At 32.8% G+C, this 24,039-nt stretch overlaps 1 protein-coding gene across 2 annotated transcripts; it reads left to right on the plus strand.

The window, feature by feature from the left end:
* Positions 1-5,532: 5,532 nt before the first annotated feature.
* LOC145611177 (putative pre-mRNA-splicing factor ATP-dependent RNA helicase DEAH9) lies at positions 5,533-23,777 on the plus strand. Of its 2 annotated transcripts, none has more exons than XM_081666462.1 (23): positions 5,533-5,864; positions 5,965-6,039; positions 6,572-6,661; positions 6,801-6,880; positions 8,552-8,621; positions 8,719-8,804; positions 9,440-9,509; positions 9,602-9,697; positions 11,508-11,613; positions 14,366-14,412; positions 14,506-14,589; positions 14,666-14,719; positions 14,919-15,019; positions 16,274-16,364; positions 17,538-17,702; positions 19,231-19,320; positions 20,008-20,079; positions 20,844-20,942; positions 21,415-21,501; positions 22,018-22,071; positions 22,194-22,273; positions 23,111-23,263; positions 23,495-23,777. In XM_081666462.1, exons 1-23 carry the CDS (start codon positions 5,613-5,615, stop codon positions 23,499-23,501), a joined length of 2,109 nt encoding a protein of 702 aa, XP_081522588.1. In that variant the 5' UTR covers positions 5,533-5,612; the 3' UTR covers positions 23,502-23,777. The 2 variants fall into 2 exon arrangements, with proteins under 2 accessions (XP_081522588.1, XP_081522589.1); XM_081666463.1 differs by having other exon boundaries at positions 5,800-5,864; positions 6,576-6,661.
* The last annotated feature ends 262 nt before the right edge of the window (positions 23,778-24,039 follow it).

Here is a 24,039-nt window from a genome sequence, read left to right on the forward strand (position 1 = left end):
CTATATAAGTATAGATTCCCAAATTTCAAGTTCTCAAATTCCAATTCCTATATTCATTCCTAATTAATTCCCCAAAAATATTTTAATTGCCAAAGATTTATCAATTACGATTATTCAACTTCCCTTCCTAAATAATCTCTTATCAATCAAAATCAATTGATATCTTCTTCCCTTTTTTATTTTTTATTTTTTTTATTTTATTTTTTATTATTTTTTTTTTGTAATTTTCAACCACATTAATATCCTAAAACAGCTTAATTCAATAATCAAACGGTCTTCTTCTTTGATTTTCAATGGAATTCGCCTCACATTATTCACCTATAGATAATCCCCATCCAATTATTCTACATCTCAATTCAATTTTCTGATTTTTTTTTCTTACTCTTTGTTTTGATTTAAACACTTGTAATGGGTATTACGGTGGACGAATATCGGAAATTTGGAGACCAATTTTGCTATGCTTGAATTTAAGACCTAATAATAAATTTTAAGTTTTTGTTTTTTTTTTCTTTACTGTAAGTTTGCAATTTTTTTTTATTTTATTTTTTTGATCATTTAAAAAACAAGATTTATTTTTCATTTTTTTACTTCACTCGATAATAAGGGCCCCAATTTTTCATTTCGCCCATAGGCCACCAAAAAGCTAGGAACGGGCCTGAACCCACTTATAATCGAAATTATGATTCGTGGTCAAAAGGTTGTCAACCATGACCTGATTTATGACTCGGGCCCAAAATTACCCAACTTGAATCTGAATAAGATTAAGTATAATTAATTCAAAATTAGTAAATATAAGTTCAATTTAGTAAAAATGCTATTTAGTTAGTAAAAATCATTAATAATTTTAAAGAACAAATATAATAGAGAATCAGTAAAATTAAGCTTTAATCAATAAAGTTAATTTCATTTTATGTAATAATTTAAGTTCGCAAAAAACAATTTAAGTTTATCAAAATAATTACAGTATTGCAATAAATAATTTCAATTCAATAAACATAAGGTGAAGAGAACATAGCCTAAGACAACAACATTTCTTCTGCAAAGCAAGCAATATAATACATATCAAAATTTGGGACCCTAAATTTTTGGGGCCATGTATAGTGTGGTCAACTGGTCACCCTAGTGGCACCGCCCGAACGCTGCTCTTACATATGTATTCCTTACCTTTGCCCCACAAACGATGACTCCCTCCTTGGTACAACCAGATAAATAATTTCAATCAATATTATTTTCAATAGATTTGAATTTTAATTTAATGGTTTACAAATATAGACAAGAATACTTTTATTGGTACAATGATACATAATGAATTACAATTCTCGCAAATCTTTTGAAAATTCTATATTGACTTATCCCGATTTATGAGAGATGTGCATTTTGTGATTTGTTCCATTAAAACTTTTGAAATATCTAAGACCTTTTTTTTTTTTTTTTTTGACAAACATCTAAGACTTGTTGTTATGGGTATTTTGACAAGAAACTTAGTCTCATAAATATTTTATAAAATTGGAAAGCAAACTTCTTAACAAGCCTCTTTTGGACTTATAGGGTGGAGTTGAAGAGCAAAAGCTAAGGCATCCCACTAAGTGTGCCCATTTATAAACCATAAATATTTGTTGTCGTGGAGCTTTTGACATGAGTTGAGATTTGACTTTGGATGCAAGTTGGTCTCCAAAAGTTATTGACTTATTGTAAAGTCTAGAAGCAAACTTGAAATCATGTCTCTTTTGAAACCACAATGCTCGGTAAGATGGAGCCGATTAAAAGTTAATGAAATTCGTTTCTAGTTCTCATTATTCACCTAGATTCTTACATGATCTCAATTCCCCCAAACTCCCATTCTCACGTTCCAAACGCCCCATTAGAGTTTTTACAGTTTTGGTTATATGCTGGACTGCTGAGGTAACAAAAGAGGCCGACCCATTTTGATCAAGATGAAAGTTTCTTTGAAAAAAAGGTTAACATTGTATTCATATTTATAGTAAGGAAATTTTGCTACATCTGAAATACATGCATTTCACTTTTACTACCTGGTAAAATTTTTATTTTATTTTACTACCTATCAAATGCCATTTTGTTAAAATTTGCTCCGGCGACCCCATCCATAAACGCAACCCCCTCGCTTTTGATAGGTAATAAAATAAAATAAAAATTTTCCTAGTAGCAAAAGTGAAATGCATGTGTTTCAGATGTAGCAAAAGTCAAAAATTCTATATAATAATTTAGGGGTAAAACCGCTACTTAAATTGCAGTTATACTAATGAATGATGATATATATATATATATATATATATATATATATATATATATATATATATATATATATATATATATATATATATATATATATATATATATATATATACATACAATTAGTATAGTACCCGTGCAAATTGCACGTTTTGAAAGTTGAATCTAAAATTAGCTTAATGCATGTTTGTTAGGGTTTTTATCATGTTAGTACCCATGTAAATTCACATTGATATCTACCCATTTTATCATTATCATAGTATTTAAATGTTGCATTAAAAAAAATTTAAATTTGGAGATATAAAAAGGTTTATGACCTTTACATATTTTACCTTTTAAATACGGTATATATATATATATATATATATATATATATATATATATATATATATATATATATATATATATATATATATATATATATATATATATATATATATATATATATATATATATATATATATATATATATATATATATATAAATCAAATGAGAAGGATTTTATATGCATAATTTTTGTACTGAATATGCATATTTTTCGAACTAAATGTGCAAAAAAAAAATTTTTGACAGAAATTCAATGTGCATAAATTTTGAACATAATGTGCATATTTTCTGTTTTTCTAGAAAATTCAAAATTTTTTTTGGTTCAAAAATCAATTTTGCACATTTAGTGAAAAAAAATATGCACATTTAGTGAAAAACTTTTGCATATTTTTTCTTTCTCATTTTAAGAAACTTCTCGTTGGATCTCAACCCTATATCCCTACCTTATAAAAAGTGGGAAATACTCTTATGAATAGTGTCAAGACTATTATACCCTTAAAAAAGTTAATTGACATATTTACCCCCAATTAAAATTAATTTTGATGCATTTAAGTATTTAACCTTTCGTATTTTTGTCCTCTATTTCTTTTGTTTATCTTCCTTTTTATCATTCTAACGAAAAGGCCAAAACTCCTCATTTCTCAATTTCCTCTTTTCTCACGAACTCCTTTTCTGGTTGCTGGAAAATACTATTAACATGTCAGTTTCCATTCCGGTACCCCCGGTCACCACCCACCGCCGCGATAATTCTATAAGGATGATGACCCTACTGATTGTTTTTTTATACTAAAGGAAATGTAAAGTTTGTGCAATCTATTATTATTATTTTTTTTTTTTACAAAGGGCAACTCAAAACAAACAGAACCTAATACAAATAACTAAGTAACTGACGTCTTCTAGCTGAAGTAACCAGCTGGTGAGCAGGGAGTACACCATCTATTTGTTTATGTTATACGAAGAGGTGAATAAGCATACTATTCGGAGACGCCCATATCTGGTTAGAGTTGGGGACAACTCAAGATTGGTGAAGTTGACGGATGAATGCAATAATGGTACCTTCGTAGTAGTGGAGTGTAATTGCTTGGATACCATTAAAATGATAAACCAAAAAAAAAAAAAAACATAAGAGTAATACTTTTGATGTAATCTCTTTTAGTTGTGTTTATAGGGGAATCAAACAAAGCAACTCATTTGATGAGTCTTTTACGGAATGTAGCAGTTATGTCTTACATATGAGGTACTATAGTCTTATACTTTTGATTAAGAGGTTGTTTGAAGATGTATTTTGCTTTAGTTACTGTGTCATTGGCTCGATTTTTATCCTAGGAAAAGCTTATAGTTTATGATTATAGGAAAGAGTTAAGACGTACTCATACATCATCAGTTAAATACTCGTAGCTCATAAATGTTATCTCCTCCATTATATGCAAAGACTATCTGATTGCAGGGAAATATACTACGTAGCCTTTGTGCCAGGGTGTTCAATGAGGGTATTGTTCTCTCCATAACACTCCTATTGTAGTTATAGAATGATGCAATAGCTTTGATTGCCTTTTTTTATATAGTAATGCGTACATTAACGAGTTATAATATATATGATCATTATTAAAATAAATAATCATATCACAAATCATTTTTCAACAATTAAATAAATTAAGATAAAATCATTTATTGATCGTCCTAAGACAAGTATAATTCAACAGCAACTCAAAGTACGTAAACTTTGAGCTTCGAATTTATAACTCCCCTACGATGGCTAGCTGTATCGCGCGCGTAGGCTTCCCTAGTATATATATATGTATATGTACATATATATATATATGTACATATTATATATATATGTATATATACATATATATACATATACATATATATATGTACATATATATATATGTACATATATACATATATATATATATACATATGTACATATGTATATATATGTACATATGTATATATATGTATGTATATATGTATATATGTACATATATATATATATATATATATATATATATATATATATATATATATATATATATATATATATATATATATATATATATAGGGATCCGGTGAGAATAGGTCCATATGTGAGAATTCATACTTATATGAGAACTGATTTAAAATTTAGAACATATGAGTAAAAATTTAGAACATGTGAATAAAAATTTAGAACATGTGATTTAAATTAAAATACTGAGCATATGAGTAATAATTTAGAACATTTGTGTGAATAATATGTTTGGAACATCTGATTTAAGAATTAGAACAAGTTATTAAAAATTTATAAAATTTGCTTTAAAAATTTATACAATTTGCTTTATGAAATTTTAAACATATGAATAAAATTTAAAACATCTGATTTAAGATTATGAACATCTGAATAAAAATTTAGAAGAAACTGATATAGAATATAGAAAGTGTGAGTAAAGAATTTAGAACATACGTGTAAAAAAATTGAACATACGCTTTAAAATCTGGAACATATAATTAAAAATCTTAGAACACACGTTTTAAAATTTAGAACATACAAGTTAAAATTTTGGAACAAGTTTTTTAAAATTTATAATATCAAACTTAACTAATTTATGGTTTAGAACATGTGAGTACTAAATTAGAACATTTGATTTAATTTAGAACACCTAAGGAAAAGTTTAGTACATCAGATTTAAAATTTAGAACATAAAGAAAATATGACAATACTCCGTACATTGTTTGGGTAGTGGATGAGAATAGATGGGGATTAAATAACAAAAATACAAAATTAACCTTACTAATCTTTCTCCTCCATTTTGTTCATTAATGGCAAAAATGTCAATTCTCACACATTTCCATTCGCACCCATTCATTACCTACCCTCCCTGGGTATTAAAATAGTGGGAATTCACACCCATTTATTCCCAATCTCATTCCCTTTTTTAATCCCAAATTCCCAATCCCATTTAACAAACAACAGATTTTATTTTATTTAGATTAAACTTCCCATTCTCACCCTCAATTCCCATATACCAAACACCCCCTAAAGCGCAACAACAATGGCGAAGTTCTGGAAGCCTGGGACCGAGAAACCTCGACTGGTAGAAGACGAAGATGGCGGCGTTCTCTTTTTCTACTCTTCCTCTTCTTCTTCATCTTCTAGTTTCGGATACGCCAACAACATCCAGCAGCAGCGCAATCGGCTTCCGGTGCATAAGCGCAGAGACGCCATTCTTTTTCTAGTTGAAAATCATGCTAATACCATTGTTGTGGGCGAAACTGGCAGCGGAAAAACTACTCAAATTCCTCAGGTTTTTCTCATATTCTTCAATTTTATGCTCAATTTTTGTTTTGTTTTGATTGTTTGTTAATTTTGATGAATTTTGTTTGTTTTTGTTGGAATTTTTCTAGTATTTGAATGAAGGAGGATGGGCTGATTCTGGTCATGTTATTGCTTGCACTCAGCCTCGCCGTCTCGCTGTTCAGGTATTGTGCTCTTAATTTTTCTAATGTTTTGTGTTAAATAGCATATAATTTGGTTTGTTAGGTTGAATTTTTGAGAAAATGTATGTATTTATCAAGTTAATTTTAACCAGGTGTTTGGTGAAAAAGTGTTCATTGAGAATTAGTGACTGTTTGTGGAAGTTGAAGTCTTTGTCATGGAAAATTTCTACATTTTTTATGTAGGCTATTATGAATTCGGGAGAAGTAATATTGTTTTGTGGCTGCTTTAATAAACCTAATGATAAATTTCTATTTGGTTAATACTTGTATATCAATTTGAAGAGAGGGAGAAGTAAGCCTGGTTTGTAAGTTGAGAGTCTGGCTGAATTTTCGTGTTTTTCTCTTGTGTTTTTCCTTAATAAACTGAAGTAGCGCTACATTGAATTTGGAGGGGGGATTCTGGCATGCATATGTTAGAAATGTTAGCTAGATGATAGTTTCTTGGTTTTTTGTTTATTGTATCATATGCGATAAACTCTTTTATGCTCCTCCATTTTGACGAATGAAATTTCAGTCAGTTGCTTCAAGGGTTGCTGAAGAAATGGGTGTTAAACTCGGACAGGAGGTTGGATATGTAATCAGATTTGAAGATGTGACAACTCCGGTAAGACCCTTTCACTGGCCAATTCCTATTCCTTACGCTCATTTATTTGCATGATTTTCAATTTGCATTACATGCATTTTGTGCAGTGTGTTTTACTTATATGTTATTGATGTGGAATGATATTGTTTTGCCAGCACAGGGTGTTACCAGAATTAAGTTTCTTACTGATGGAGTGCTGCTGAGGGAGATGATGGATGATCCTCTTCTGTCCAAGTACAGGTACTTAATTAAGCAATTCTGTAACATATCTGAATTTATGCAATAAAAAAAGAAAATAGGAAAAGGAAAGGTGAACAAGTTAACAAGTTTTACTTATTGGAATTATGTATCAAATTCTGACTGTTTTGTACATTACAGTCAGCTGAGGATGGTACTGGTAATTGACATAGAATTCAGCCTGAACTAATTAAGGGATTAAAATCTGATGAGGCAAAATTTATAGGAGGACTTATTAAGGAGGTATATGTTTAGCTTTCTTAAAGTTTGGCAGTGTTTGAAAAAGCGCGCCTAAGGTGCAAGGCGAAATAAGGTAAGCGCTTAACTTGGTCTGGGCGAGGCGCATTTGGTTAGGCGCAGGTTAGGCGCACGAGGCGCACCAAAAGCGCACAAGGTGCACCTGAGGCGCACCTGAAACAAATTTCTGCTAATTTTTTAACTACTTGTACAGTGCGCACTAGGCACTGCATAACCCTTCTCGCCTCAGCGCGCCTTGAGCTTTTTTATACATTGGTTTGGCATCAATTCCGGAGTAAAAAGCTTAAGTTGCCTATTTTTTCTCTCTTCAAGCCTTCCTAGAAAGACAAGCTTGATTGCTTGATCCAACAGAGCCAACACCATTGATAACACCAACTTGAATGGACCACTACACCAACCACCTCTTAAACCCTGCTCCCACGTTGTAAGCCTCCATTAAATTTTAATTTAAAAAATTACTGATGTATCAGCTGTGATAAACCTTCTCAGGTAGGCAAAAATTAATTCCTAGGGGGTTGACTTTGACCGTGAAGGTTTCCGGTCTAAAATCTATGGGCAATATTGTCCACCATAGACTTGAATTTAGCCCAAGTTGTTGATGTTGGCGGTAAGCTCATCAGAACTTGAAAGAAGATGGTGGTGGAAGGAAGTGTTGGAGTCGGTGGTGGAATGAAATAGGAGAAAGAGGAGAGAGAGAATGGGGAGAGAGAGGTGGAAGTCATGGAGTGTTTGATAAAGGGGATAAGTTTTTTTGGGGGGAGCCTGGGTAACAGTTACACCATTTTTAGGGGAATATCTTACTTTTTAAATATTTATTTCCAATCTAGGCAAACATAAATTACAGGTTTTTACAACCTTAGACTTTTTATTCCGCCTTTACTGGCAATCTAGGCATATTCTTAGGGTAAATAGTTGGAGCTGTTTGTTGTCTGCTTGTAAAACTACAGAATATTTTTTACAGTACTGTTTTCATGCTTTATTGATGCTATGTTGATCTCTCTCATTGAACTTTGGCTAGGGTAGGGTCTGAAAACGTAGTCTAGATTGAAAACGAAGATGTGTATTTGAATAGTTTTTTTTGGAAATTATCTAACATTTAACTTGCCAGCATAAATGCCTCCATAGTCTGTACTCGGTAGAACTCAACTATCTTTATAAAAAATTGGTAGCTTATTGGTAAATGTACGACACTCTTTAGTGTTTGTAGACCTTTAGTTTCTTGTATGGACCTTGTAGTTATTCTCTTATTTGCTGTTTCTATTAATCAACTAATTTGTTCAACAGTCAGCTTTGATGTCTTCTTTAGGTTTAAATATATAGCTTCCTGTATAGACATGAATAGCTTTCATGCTTTTTGTGAACTTTTGTTGAAATATTTTTTTGAATCTTTCCATTTTATGCTTCTTGGCTTCTCAGTGTTGTCATGGTAGATGAAGCACATGAAAGGTCTATTTCAACTGATGTTGTACTTGGTCTCTTGAGAAAGGTATTTCTTAAATTGCAGTTTGTGTTGACTTTGAAATGTTTCCATGCCAATATCTTTTTCTTTTGCTTAACATGTTGCCCTTGTAACCAAATTTCAGATTCAAAGGCGTAGGCCTGAACTGCGTTTGATTATATCATCTGCCACTATCGAAGCAAAATCCATAGCTTCTTTCTTCAGAGTTAGGTAATGTATCAAATTCTCTCTTTATTAACTTGTTTGTTCTGTTTCAAGGAGTTTTAGAAAGCCTATTGTATGCATTTCATCAATAGTATGCAATTTTGTGCTGTATTGATCAACAAATAACAGCCGTATCGTTATGGCAAGATTGTAACCAATGTATGTATAAAAAGGCTTTAGGTGCACTGAGCTAATGAGGCATTGGGGATCTTCAGCAACATTTTTTGCACCTTATATGGAGTTGTTGGATTAATTATTTTGAGGAAACAATATTAGGATGTCTTCCAATGGAACTAAAGAAAGTTAAATATAAGAGGAACTCCTTTGGCTTTGCCTCAAAAGAAAAATATAACAATGTGTTTTGATTTTTGAATTCAAATTATCATGAAAAGACAGAAATATATTAAACTAAGGCTCTGTTTGACACAGCTTCTGGAAAACAAGGTGAGGTTAAGTTAAGGAAAAACTGGATTCAAAATAGAAGATTTAGTTCTGGTTTAGTCTATTTGTTTATCTTATTCATTAATCATAGAAACTGGCATATTGTAGCTGAATAGATAAATGTTACCATTATAATGCTGAATAACTAGTCTATTAGTCAAATTAATGAATACTTACCTTTATACCCATTGTTAATCTAGTAAGAAGCATCGAGGAGGAGCTGGTGACGAACTTGGGCCAAAGACAGAACCTGCCATTATCTCAGTTGAGGTACATTAAGCTTGTTTGAGATCCTGTGTTGGTCAAATATTGCTACTCGATTTATATTAAGAGATATTGAAGACATGCTCAAAAAACTGCAGGGAAGAGGCTTTACTGTTGAAATCAATTATGTTCAAGAGCCGGTTGCAGACTATCTTCGAGCTGCTGTATCAACTGTTATGTTGATACACAAACAGGTAGAAGTGAGCTTTAGAGCACGTTAAGAAGCTATTAAATCCTATGTCAGAGAGTGATATGTGTAGCAGTGTAGGTGCAATTTGTCCAATAAAGTATTGAAATTAGCTCAATGAGTAGTTGGTGAAATAAATTTCCTAGTGTTAGTCGTCACATAATTACAGTATTTTTACGCTTGATTTTTGTTTGGCTCTCCACTTGTAATCCCTAAATATCAACAATTTACCGGAACTGTAAGATGTTATACAATTGTCTACAAAATATGAAGAAGTAGAAATATCGTTGTCTGCCATAAACTACTCTAACTTAATAATACTTCCGTCCCCAAACTAAGTTTCCTTTTCTCTTGGCCACAAGTATCTAGGGATAACTTGTATTGGGGCCTTGTTGTGTAATGGAAGTTTAATATTTTGTATTATGTGGTGAGAATGGGGTTTTGTAAAGCTCTGCTTGGCTTATTTGATTTTGTCTGAACTTTTTTTACTTTATCTAGAACTTGTATTATTTTTCCGGACTTAACTTTATCAAAACTTATTTGGTCTAAATTTATCTGACAATTGTTTGAAATAATCTGAAATTAACGTATTTTTTTTCTAAAATTGTTTGAAATAAAATTATAATTTTTCCAAATAAACTTAGTTTATGGCTTTGTGCTATAAGTTGGTTAACTTTAATAGTAAGAAGCTGTTTTTACTTTAATAATATGAACAAACTGATCATTACTTTAATAGTTGTAAACTTGTAACTTGACATTGCAAGTACATATTTTGTGTATTGAAGTGGCTTTCTTATAACATGGAACATACTTATTTAATTGATGTTTCAAGTTTCTAATTTGTGTAATGAATTGGTTTTTGATAACAATTGGAGGAGACGTAGTTGTGATTGAAATTTTATAACTTACTCTTGTGAAAATTGATCCGTTTCAACAAAAATGATTTGTTTCTAATCTAAATTATTCATATGAAACCCCAATAAAATTAACACTTCTAAAAAGTTTTTTTTACTTTTTCCATCTTTCAAGTACCCAGTTTTGGGTTTAATTTTTTATTTATTTATTTATTTTTTTTTTACCTCTTTAACAATTTTTTTATTTTTGATTTTGCTAAGACTTAACAGTCTTCGTCCATGAATCTGTTAAGTGGTGCTATAATCAAAATAAAGTATATTTAAGGTGGTTTTAAAAAAAAGGTAGTTAAGTCCAAAACTCAATATTTTAAAGGTAAATTCAAAAAAATCCTTATTTAAATGAATATCATAATAACAATGAAAGAAACTTTAAAAAAACTATAATGTAAAAATGAAAATCAAATTTCAATAAAATTTACTCCTATTCCTTTAATTTCTTTCCATTTCCCTTTTACATATTTGCCAATACACAATTTTAATCGTTAATATCCTTATTATGTGATAGTAAAAATTATAAAAGCTTGATATTCTAAAAGTGCTCATTGAGATGAATTAAACAAGATCCCACATGTCTATGTTTTTTCCTATATAATGGAAAGAATTTAGAAGGTTCTCTTAAGGTGTGAGTATGTGACTTGTTTAGATTCCAAATGAGAAGAGCTTTTAGGAACGGAGGGAGTAAAATATTGTTAACACTATAATTAAATTATAATAGTACTTCCTCTGTTCCACAAAGGTTTTCCCATATATTGTAGATACACATACACATATCAACGAAAATAAATATGCAAATTGGGCATTTGACTCTTTTATATTGTGAATGGACATCCTCTCAACTTGCTTGATTTTCCAGTGACTTTTATGTCTCGCTTTCTGACTTCTGTATGCTTTTACTTCTGATAGCAAACAATGGGTGATATCCTTGTATTCCTTACGGGTCAAGATGATATCGATGCGGCTGTTCAGCTGCTTAATGAAGAAGCTCAGAGTTCTGATAGAAGCTCAGGAGGTAGATCATTTACATCACTCCTTAAGTTCTTAGGAAATTAGTTTTCCATGTATTAGTTTGTTGGAAAGCGCGTGCTTTCCTTGTCATCATACTATTAGTTCTGCTTATTCTTGGAAGATGCTAGGTTACTACGAGTAGTATTGTTAATTCTCTGATGAATCTTCAATTTTTTTCAACCTTTGATCATTACTTCCTCCATTCCAAGTGACTTTTGAGGTTCTGCATGTAGATTATGAATTGGTAATTATCACATTGGTATTTAGCACTGACACTTAGTATTGAATTTCATGTTGACAAGTAGTATTGCATAAGTGCATTGATATGTTAAAGACGTGAAATAAGAAGTGTAAGGTAAGTCGGCAGATGATATGGAATGGAGGAAGTATTGTTGTTATTGAACATGGTGATTTTAATGTCTGCTGATCTGTGGCAGACACTCTGGCAGAGAGTGGCTGGTGCTGGTATTATTTTATATTTGCTGAAAAATGCACCATAATAAAAATAATTAACAAAGTTGAATGTTTGAAGCTAGATGAGTGGTGGATGAGCAATATCACTTTATTGCTACTGATTACGTGCTATTGTATGTCTCTCCAAGACTCCAAGTAGTAACCCACAAAATGTTTGTAAAAATAGTATTTTATAAAACTGAAGTGGATTCTGATGCAAGGACCCTGTTATGTATGGTACGACAATTCATCAAGTAGGCCATAGCAGGAAACTGGAGCACAGGAAATTTTTCTAGACATAATAGCTCACTCTGTATATTTTTTGAAGAGTGTGTTGTGATTGTTGAGTTCATTTCCTGGGTGAAGCCTGGAGCTCCTTTGGGATCCAAGATTTTTTGTTTGGAGCAAAGAAAAAAATGTGAGTCATTGGGTGGATGATTGGTAAAATGTGGTGAGCCCAAAGCTCTACTTCAATGATGTTGAAATAATCTAAGAGGGACATAAATGTGGTTTTGAGTGGGAGACCATGGTTTACAAAAGTTCAGTAACCGCCAAATCTCAAGTTATGGATCCCAGGCATGATACTTTACTGTACAAGTTCACATGCCTGCATATGGTTTCTTTGTGGAATTGTGGATCAACCTCAGACATTTAGATTATTAAACTTGGTCCCTTCTTATGTTGAGTAAAATACTCCCTCCATCCCCAAATAAACTTCCCATTTCACCTTAAAATTTTATCTTTAAATGTAAGTCTCATTTCAAATTTATCTAGTTTTCTATTTACATTTCTTTGATAAACTCCACCTTTCTATAAAAATGTGCAAAAGGCAAATGAGAATTTTATTTGGCTATGGAGGGAGTTGGTACTATGTTACTATTAGTTAGGAAAGACTTTCCTGTATTGGATTGCTGATTGCAGTGGGATGCCTTTAAATCTTTGAAGAACAAAATGACTTTACTATGTCCCACTGGGACTATTTCTACCAAATTCAATGTGAGTGTACTCTATAGACAATGCTGTGAATGTCAAGTTTGTTCATAAGTAGGGGCTTTTAAATTTTTAATGGGTGTTTGATGTAGGGTTCCTGGAATAGTAGGGCCGTAGGGGGGTCAAATCACCCACTAAAATGTAGTTTCATTTGGGACTTTGTTGCTATGAACAGTATAAAGTATTCAATTATTGAATCAAGAGCGAATGCTATCAACAAGATGAATTGCGAAAAATCTGATAAGGGGATGGTCTTTTGTTTCTGATGTGAATATTGCTAATAGTGGCCGACTCTATTCTAGGTAATTATCTTTTATCAGCTTTCATCATATTCCCATGTTAAAGTGTCTGGATGTACAATCAAATCAAACCACTTGGTGCAAACCTTGTTTATATCACGATACTTATTTAAGCCAATGATGGAGGATCGAAGGAAACCTCATGGAAGGACATAGAAGAGTTTAGGAACACAATGCAACTTCCTTGGGATCTTAGGAGATTTTGTGCAACCAATTAATGGGAGTTCCCATGAAATGAAGATATAATCAATTAATCAGGAATATAATGGAGGTTATCTTTTAATATTGGTAGCATGGACAAACAAACCTAACTCAGCTTGGACGGACTGATAAGCCTTTGACTTTTGTGAAATAGATAGCTTATGCTTTTGTTTTTTTTTTTTCCTTTTCAAAATGAGTTTATTGCCCTTGCCTTGCTGATGTCACAATTTTTAATAGGATTAATTCATATAACACGTTGACCAAGTTCAAGAAATGTTATGGGTCTGTAGAAGAGTTTTTACCACTAGTAAAATCTGAAAGGAATGTCCCAAAAAAAAAAAACCTTAGCTGAGAAATCAGAAGGCTCTGCTGTGCTTACTCATAAGAATGTTCTGAAGAAGTTAAATTTGCAAGCCATTCTTTACTATTTACGTTGTATGAAGTTAAAAAATCTCATGCCTCATGGGTATACTAATGGAAATAGTCTCTTTGCAATTGCTGGAGTGGGCAAAAAGTTTGCAATTAGTGTATATGCTTGCTCAAATTTGACCCCTTTGCTCCTTGGCTGGAGCCTCATAGAGGTGCTGGGCTAATAGTACGGTATGAGACTATGAGGTGGGACTTAGACTGACATTGTAGCTCAAACGACAAAGTAGCTTTCCTATTGTAACTTATAAAGATGTATGCATGTTTTGTGCTTGACATTATGCTAGAGCTGCTGTGTTATTAAGGGCCTATGTTGTGCTTTGTTGGAAGTTAGTTTCTGTTTCAGAGGGCTTTTGCTTATTTGATTTTTGTCTCGTGATTTGCCAGAATTGCTCGTTCTGCCTTTATACTCTGGACTTTCACGTGCAGAGCAGGTAAGAACTCTATGCTCTGATTTATGATGCCTAATACTGTCTTAATGCTGTGTTTATTCTGACATGCATCTTATATTATGGGCTACCTTGTAGGACTTGATCTTTTCTCCTACTCCTAGAGGGAAAAGGAAGGTTATAATATCGACAAATATTGCAGAGACATCATTGACTTTGGAGGTAGTATTGTGTATCAATGTAGTATGAGAAGTTGCTGCTGCTTTGTAATGCCTTACCTAAAACATGTATCTGGCAGGGCATAGTCTATGTTGTTGATAGTGGCTTCTCAAAACAGCGTTTTTATGATCCGGTATTTGTCAATCTTATCTTCTTCCTAAGTTTCATTTTTTATTGTGGAGTACTTTGTTTGCCAAGTATTTGAATTGAAGGCTTTCTTATATTTTTGTGATGTTTGGGTATCTGTTACTGGCTATTAAGGAAGTTAAAAGTGGTTATTTTGGCTTAGTTTTCTTTTGCTATTTTGTCTAAGGTAGTTTTATGTGTTATAGCTATCAGACATTGAGAATTTGGTGGTGGCACCCATATCAAAGGCTTCTGCAAGACAAAGGACAGGTAGGGCTGGAAGAGTGAGACCAGGGAAATGTTACAGGTACTTTTTCTTCTTTATTTACACTTATTCCTTTCTCCTGACTTTCTCAGCATGTAACAATCTCTATCATACATGATTTAGTTATTTGTTGTGACTACTGTTTTTAATTGGGAGATTCAGCTCCACTGCATGATTGTTTGGCCCAAGGGCTTCACATTTTGTTTTCCTTGGGTTACTTCATCTCTTTTCCCTTGCTCGCCGTGGGGACTGAATTCTGACTCAGAATCATACAACCTTTCTAAGTTTCTATTGTTACAACTACATAGTATGATTTCTGTGTGGTACTAATTTCTTGGAAAATTTACAGTCATCATCTTCAGAAAAAGTTAACTACTTTCGATTTCGGGAACACTGTAATGAAAGTGAGTTGGTAAAAGTAATGGGCTAACCTTAGGAATTTGGGAAAGATCTAATTGCAAAAGATATTTGTTTCAAAAGCTATATTTTTAAATAAAACTCATTATTAGCCAACCCACTTCTAAATGCTGGATTCTTTTATATCAATCAAGTAACCAGCCCACTTTCCAAGCAAAATCTGCCTCTCTCCTCTGAAGGCCAAATCCTTTGCATCAACCACATTGTCCAAAGCCAAAAATTGGCTCTCAATCCAATCCATATGTGTTTGATAATTCATAATAAATAAAAAGATGCAGTCTTAGAGGAATCAAGAGTTGATTTTTTGGAGCATGTTTGGGACTAAATTGGTCCAATTCAGTGACTGAATCTTTCTGCAGTATAGGGATAGGTAATACTCTCTCTGTTTTCTTTTGATGTACACCTGTATTGTAGACTCTTTTTTCAAGAAGAGTTGAGTGGATGTAAGAGAATGGTGGATAAAGTAAGAGAGAGCTATAGTAATAAGGTGGGTTAATGTAAGAAAATGGTGAATAAGGTAAAAGAGGGTAAGGGTAAGATATTTAAATTTGTTTGATAGAATAGTATATAAGTGGGTATGTCTATAACTCTGTATACCTTAAAATGGAAAGTGGGTACATCATAAAATGATAGAGGGAGTATGTTAGGAGCTCATTTAACACGGGGGAATCTTCATTTTCATGATAGAAAGAAAAGGTAGTGATTTATCATTTGAATGTCATTGCAAATCGTTAAATTGTTCTACAGTTTTAATTACTTACTACTGAAGGCAACAAACACTCTGGATTTTTTTGATAACCAAGCACTAAGTTATGCTGTTGCTTATCAGAGATTAAGATTCTTACAATAGTATTATCCCTTTACTTTTCTTCAACCCAGGTTATATACTGAGGAATATTATGTTAATGAAATGCCAGCTGAGGGGATTCCTGAGATGCAGAGATCAAATCTTGTCTCCTGCATTATACAGGCAAGTCATTGTCTTTTAATGTTTTGCTAAAAACTTTTTGCTGCTAAGATGCTGGAATATTTTGAGGTCCTATTTTTGTATGTCTTGCTAGACAAAATGAAATGAATGTGGGTTCTATAGTAAAGATTTTAATAATTGCTAGAAGCTTAGAACTTGTAAATGATGCACTTTCCTGCCCAAATTAAAATCATAGCTTGACTGTTGTGGTTCTTTAGAAAAATATGACTATGATATCTCGAATTATATTAGTTAGTTTTTTGGAATATTTAAAATCTAAGTCCCTAACAACAGTAATTATTACCTTGCTGTTTTTAAGAAATTAATGTTCATCATTATTAAAAGTTGAACATAAATTATCAAACAGACATATTTGGGCTTTCACTTTCAGTTCTTCCATATATATATGATAAACTTATTAAGCTGTACAATTACATTTTATTCTGTAGTATGTATCTGGAGGTATCCAGCTTTCTATCCAATACTCTAATCCCCACAGAAGGGAAAAGAAAGGAAAAGGTGGAAGATAATAAAATAAAATTCCCATGACAGTCCCCCTTGCATCAGAACATAAATTCACAACTTTGGAGTCGGGAGGTCAAATGATCTCTCCATTTCGAATAATCGACATGAAAGTAAAATTGGAAGGAGAGCAGTGTTATGTCCCTCCTTCCCTGCCTTCTTAATTTCTTATCTTGACCAAAAAGTACTTCTAATGGGGGTTTTGAACTTTGAAGAGAGGAATACCAGTTGAATGACCAGTAAATTTCCTAATGTGTTCTTTTTTGCTTGACCAAGAAGTACTTCTAATGGGGGTTTTGAACTTTGAAGAGAGGAATACCAGTTGAATGACCAGTAAATTTCCTAATGTGTTCTTTTTTGCTTGACCAAGAAGTACGTCTAATCTGACGTTTGACAAGATTGTTCTTTTTTGTTTTCCTTTGATGGTGGATTCCTGGTCCCCGTATTCTGTAATTCTGTATCAGCTATTTTCTGTTGAATGAATGTGTGTGTGTGTTTTTCTATTTTTATTTTTTTAAAAAATTTTATTTATTTATTTATTTTTTATTAAAACACATTGATATTTTGTGTAATATTTGCTATATACGCTATGCTTTTTATCCTTTTTTACGCACAATATTTTTACTAGCATTTATGTTTTCATTATATGTGCAGTTGAAGGCTCTAGGAATTGATAATATCTTGAATTTTGGGTGGCCCGCATCACCGTCACCAGAAGCTATGATTAGAGCTCTTGAAGTGTTGTACTCTCTAGGTGTGCTTGATGATGATGCCAAGCTCACTTCACCTACTGGATTCCAAGTTGCTGAGATTCCACTGGTACTTTCATGCCATGGCTTTACAATTTATGTGACAGTTCCTGTCAATTAGGATATCAGTAAGGCAAGCATAATAGTCCACAACTTTTATATGCTTTAAAGTGACTATTGAACTTGATTACACACTAGAAAATCATAAAATCAGACCTACAAGACAAAGTTTTCTGGAAAATGCACTGATTGGTAATTGAAGTATTATTAGAGATTTGTGCATTTATTGACGATGTATGATAATCATCACTGGCCTGATGGAAAATCTTTTTTGTTCTGTAATATGTTGAATATAAGGTACAAATAAAAGTTATTATAGAAGTAATAGATTTGGGTAATTGACACAACCCGGACAAAAGGATATTTCCCTATTTGGAAAAAGAGAGAAGAATAAAAGGATTAATTGATGAGAAAATATGTGGCTGGTGTTTTCAAGATGATAGTTCTTGTTACTTTTGTACCTGTAATCACAAGAATAAGGTTGCTTTGCCCAGGGGGGAGCCTCATTGGAGGCATTGGTTCTTGTAGCTCTAGTTGATATTGTTGCTTGTAACTTTGGCAATAATTGTTTCCCATATTTCTCCCTACATAAATTGTAGTCTGGTTTGTGGATACATGTTGGACAATTTTAGGTGGATGAATGCTGAAGTCTGCGATATTTCCATGTTTGATAGGTGTTTCCAAAGCGTTACATTCTCATAGCCTTGCAGACCTACTGTGTTTAGGAACTTTAGTCTGTAAAAATGTTGGACTAGCTATGAAATGATATTACATATAAGAAATCAGACATCATTTTCTGTAGTCATGTACAATGGATGATCCATGAGAAGAAAAAGGCTATAAAAGGCTCATTTTCCTGTTGGTTCAGGAGCTTATGTGAATATGGTTCTCAGTGTGCTGAATTTCTGTTAACAACTAGATTCACAGTTACAGTTAGTTATCTTTGTGTAGTAAACCTTGTGGTTGGACTTTGTGATATGTAATTGCGTTCTTGTGTACTTTTCCTCATTCCTCCAAGAACTCTCCTTAAGGGTTGGAAGAAAAAGAACACATTGGATAACATCAGCTGTTTTTATTATTTTACTATTGCATTATCATGGGCTAATGTTGAAAGTGACTTCTTTTTATTATTTTACATTTTCACATTTTGGTTTAGGCATGTAGATTAACAATATATTTTAAATGCAAATAGTAAATTGGTTGTGATAGAGAGAGAATAATTAAGAGAAAGTGCTAATATGGAGACAATAAAATGTGATGGAGAGAGATAAAGGACAAGTACACTTGGAAAAGACATAAATTGTTTTTATATATGACATCTCAGAAAGTAATATTTGGAATTTTGTTAGGGATAAAGAGTGTATGCTTCAACACTAACATTATAGTGGATGTTTTTTACATTATCTGCAAGCTCATGATGACAAGTCATATTGTTATGCTTGTCTTTTGATGTTGAATAACCATGAATTAGATTAGCTCATCTATCTTTTATTAGCTTATCTCTTTGTGCATGATTTTCTAAATCCTTTAAATTACAGGATCCTATGCTCTCAAAAGCTTTGCTTGTGTCTAATGAACTGGGGTGTTCAGAGGAAATGCTTACTATAGCATCAGTTCTTTCTGTACAGGTTGATCCTTCCCCCTTCTTATCCTTAGAATTCTTCCGTTATGCAATTTATTTGCTATTTATAGTGAAGTAGGTATAGTAGGTATATGTAATTATGTATTATTTTTTCTCTCTGGATTGGCTGTTGCTGCACATGGAATTATAACCTACTAAATTAATCCTTGAAGGGAGTAAATAAGTATGTTTGACTAGGCACTGTGTCTGTTTGCCAGTTTAAAGTCTATCTTTTTAAAATATATATTTTCCTTTTGAGAAGGATGGGGATTGGACAATTTGTGGAAGGATTAGGGTATAAGGATTACATTTATTTAATATAAATTGGTCTGTAATCTGAAGCCTACTTTACAACGTTCTTGCAAGTTGCAATGATTGGATTGGGAAGGTCAGATGTACAGTTATAAATCACCTTACACTTGCTATAGAGTGATGTCGTTACATGTTTCTGAAATTGCTTTGAAAAGAATATTGACCGATTTTGTTTTTATAGCAAGAACACTTTGTAGGGTTGTGCATTTGACGGCATTTCTAGGTCTTAAAAGACCACATAACACACTCTTATAGTCTTATCTCTTATGTCTTATGGTTTTATGACAACTTCAAGAACAAGTCAATGTATGGTGTTGAAAGTATAGCATCAATTTTTATGCTATTTTGTGAAAGATACTGAAATTTAAAAGTATGTGCACAGTCAATCTGGATCTCAGTAAGGGGAGCACAGAAGCAGCTAGATGAAGCCAAGCTCCGATTTGCTGCTGCTGAGGTTTGTTATGAATCCTATGTCTAAACTTATTATATACGAATTAAAATTTTCAAGATACTTCACATTAGGTCCATAGCTTAGACCTTAGTAAAATGATAGGTACTTTCTTTCCAGAATCCCAATCCCATCTGTTGCCATGTAACAAAGAAGGTAGAAAAGTTCTGCTATACCTGTATATGCAGACACCCTTCATTCTCCTCGTGAAAAATTGTTATTATTTTTATTATGTTGCTTTTTCTTGGCAATGACGTTCTGCTAGGAATTAACTAGCCTGTAAGTAAACTCAGAGTATAATAAAAGGATTTAGAGGAAGAAGAAGGATAAATCAATCAATACACCTTTCATTCGAGAGGAAAGGAGCTCTCCCAAAACTAAGCCAAGCTCAACAATAATTTTCTGGATGATCATTACTCCTCCTAATGAGGTCTATTTATAGAAAAAGTCTCATAACTAACTCTAACTTATTCCTCAAGACACTACTAATAGGCTATGACTAATGTGCCCCTCCCTCAAATACTGATTCCTTGCACGTTCTTTGTGGTGGATTAAGAAATTAAACTTTTACCCCCCATTTCAAAGAGTCCCATAAGATTGAGTACCTATTATCCAAATTTCTTTGAACAAGTTTCTCATTTTTTGGATGGGAATAGTTTCTTCTGTATATTCGTACCCACCATTAAACTTCCCATTTGAAATTATTCAAGGATTGAGATGTAGAAAATTCCAGTTTCCATGTTAATTTTTTTAATATGTTGCTTTTGCAGGGTGACCATGTGACTTTCCTAAATGTGTACAAAGGATTTCTGCAGTCCGGCAAATCGTCAAAATGGTGCCACAAGAACTTTATTAACTATCATGCTATGGTTAGTACGTTGTATACATCTTTGTTGCCTTTTCTGATCCTTGTTCTTATTGTAGCAGAGCTATAAATTATATTATTGATTTTGTTAATACTACTTCAGTATGTATGTAAATAATATCCTGGTCTCTGGTGAACATATAGTTTAAAGATAATAAACAAAGAGTTCATAAAATCCAAAATTCATGTATATATAGTTTAGTAATTCAGGACAACAAAGTGCATCATGATATTCACGAACATGGGGGGTCCACAATATAATAACTGTCATATGTCATCCTTCTCCCCTCTCCTTTTCCCTTGCCTTTTTATTGTGCATTATTCTTGTTTTTGTTTTATATTGCTAGTTATCATTGGTGTGAACAATTATTTTAACAGCTCTCCGTAAGTTTAGATTCATGTTAAAAAAATAATTTTATTATTTTCAAAAATTGAGTTACGATTGTCTTATTTCTGGGGAATTTTGTCTTTGTCAGAAAAAAGTTATGGAGACCAGAGAACAACTCAAAAGAACGGCACAGCGGCTGGGTATAGTCTTAAAATCTTGTGACAGAGATATACAGGTAGATATAATATCTTCTAATACTGTAAAACAGAACCTCTTGATAGTTCGTAGTTATCTGGCGTCTGGAGTTTTTAGTTTCAGCTAATTTGATTTACGTGGATCTTTTGGTATTACTATGATTGGATATGAATCAAATGAGAGAGTGGGAGGGAAAGTAAAGAGGGTTACAGATGGATTGAATTTACTACCCTCAAGTTAAGGGGAACTGTTACTATACCCATCAAACTAAACCTATTATATAAATACTTTTGTGTACCATATCTTCGCAATCTTGCCATGAAAACCGTCATACCAAACATGCTTTAAGAATAACTTCTCTCTTAACTTGTTTGCGGTCTCTCTTGTCAAATACATTCCTGGTTAATCTGATTCTTAATGCCATCTGCTCATCACATGAACATACTTTTTCTAACTTGGAACACCTTTGCTTTTTCTAAGCTATATGCGGCTTTTAGTGACTCACACTATACTGTAGCTTGAACTCTGATCTTAACTCTTGATATATGACTTGCAGGTTGTAAGAAAGGCAATAACTGCTGGATTTTTTGCTAATGCTTGTCATTTGGAAGTGAGTGTAACAATATTTTTTGAAAAGCCTTTTGAAATAGTTTATACTGTTGCTCTGGAAATTTCTGAAAATTATTTTTAATTTAAGTTTCTCACCATTTTTTATTTTAAAATTATTATCAGACATACAGTCATGAAGGAAAATACAAGACTGTCCGTACTTCTCAGGATGTATATATCCACCCTTCTTCTGTTTTGTTCAGGTTGGTGAAAAACTTGTTCTTCCCCCATTATTGCTTTCATTTTGGCTCTTATTGTTCAGTAATACTACTGTGTTGAAGTAATGTGATATTGCAAGCTCTTTGCTTTAAGACTGCAAAACTTTGTGATGCTGTGAATTTGTAAAAATTAAATCTCCATCCCAAAATACACTCCATTACTGTTTTACATAAATCTGAAAAGAAGTTCCTCTTTCACTTTCAAGGCAATAATGTTCTAATTTTTTTTCCATATATGCCCCTTCTATGATTGATTTTTTAAAAGAAATTGATGATTTTCCAAAGGGAAAAGTGTATGGAAATGTGCACTACTCACATTGCGGTCATTGCCACTCCTAATTATCCATGCCAAAAGTGGAGAGAATTTATTCAGTATAGAGGGAGATGAAAGCTTGGTAGCTAAAGATCATCTCATTTTATTTTTGTGGACTACAGGGTGCTCAACTTTTAACGACATTACTGGGGGCCTGGGGCTCTCTATATCCCCCGTCTTATGTTCCAAAATTAAAAAAAGAGGGGGGGGGGGGGGGGGGGGGGGGGGTGGTCGCTGTCTGTTCATCTTCTTGGAATCCCTGATATCAGGACCAAGGTCGAATCTTTTGATCTTTTCTATTTGCTTCGCATCTGTGCTTCCTGACATCTATCCTCTGTCCAATTTATTTTAATTTTCTCACATGCTGCTCAAACTCAAGGCTGATAGCTGTCAATTACAAATTTCTTGGTGCTATAACTAGTGATTTATCCCAAATTTGCTATGCTGTTCTGTGTCTCTATACAAACTATATTTGTAAGGTGCTAAAACATTATACTGTCTGCTTGCAGAGTCAACCCAAAGTGGGTTGTATACTATTCTCTCGTCTCGACTGATCGTCGATACATGCGCAATGTTGTGACAATAGATCCTACATGGCTTGTAGAGGTTGCCCCGCATTATTATCAGTATCAAGGGCCTGGTTCCAGTGCTACTTTGCTTAGGTAAATGCATACTAGAGAACTTATACCTGGTTGAACCACATGATTAGTATGCATAGGGACTGTATATTCTTTTTGTACGTATCAGATGCAAATGTGTTGTTAGATTAGTTTTAAATCCTCTGTAAAATTTCTCCAACAATGATTCAGAGATAATTACTTGTCAGTTGAGTAATGGTAATTCAGGATAAAAGTTAAGTACAATGATGAATTTTTCTACTCTTGTTTCAACAGAAAATAGTGATGTTATCATAACCAAGAAGAGTTTAGATCTGCATTCAATGTCCTCTTCTTTTCCCTCGATTTGTTCTTATTGGTTTCCGGTATGATGCTACTTAACAGTTAACTTAGTTTTTGTATATGCTCAGTAATTAAGACTAATTTAATCTCTGAAAAGACAAGTTCTGTGTATGAAATGTTGAAACTTGTAATAATTACCAGTGTTACAATGTTACAAGTTTATGTATTCTGCAGTGCACTTGCATCATATATTCATTCAACGGCGGTTTTAGATCTGCTGCTCCATGCTGAATCCTGATAAATCTGCTGTAATAAGATTGCTCTATTAACCATTGCACCATGAAATGCTCAACTATTTTCGGCGTCATTCGTTATACTACAAGTGCTATAGTAACCAACAGGGGAAAATGAGTAATAATATTTTGTAGCCAACATCTTTTTGCCTAACTAATTGAAAAAAAAAAAAGCAATAGTTAGTTAGTTACTCAATATTCCAATTTCTTTTGGCTTTAGGTCATCGTGCATAAAAATATAAGTCG

The sequence above is a fragment of the Chenopodium album genome, chromosome 24, assembly GCF_948465745.1.
Source record: "Chenopodium album chromosome 24, dcCheAlbu1.1, whole genome shotgun sequence".
In the NCBI taxonomy this organism is placed as follows: domain Eukaryota; kingdom Viridiplantae; phylum Streptophyta; class Magnoliopsida; order Caryophyllales; family Amaranthaceae; genus Chenopodium; species Chenopodium album.

Bases quoted from the DNA above. Each gene is read 5' to 3' on its own strand.
- LOC145611177 (XM_081666462.1), top strand. From the start codon at position 5,613: ATGGCGAAGTTCTGGAAGCCTGGGACCGAGAAACCTCGACTGGTAGAA. The intron at 8,805-9,439 runs GTAATGTATCAA...TTGTTAATCTAG, and splicing joins GCTTCTTTCTTCAGAGTTAG to TAAGAAGCATCGAGGAGGAG. The intron at 19,321-20,007 runs GTTGATCCTTCC...GTATGTGCACAG, and splicing joins CATCAGTTCTTTCTGTACAG to TCAATCTGGATCTCAGTAAG.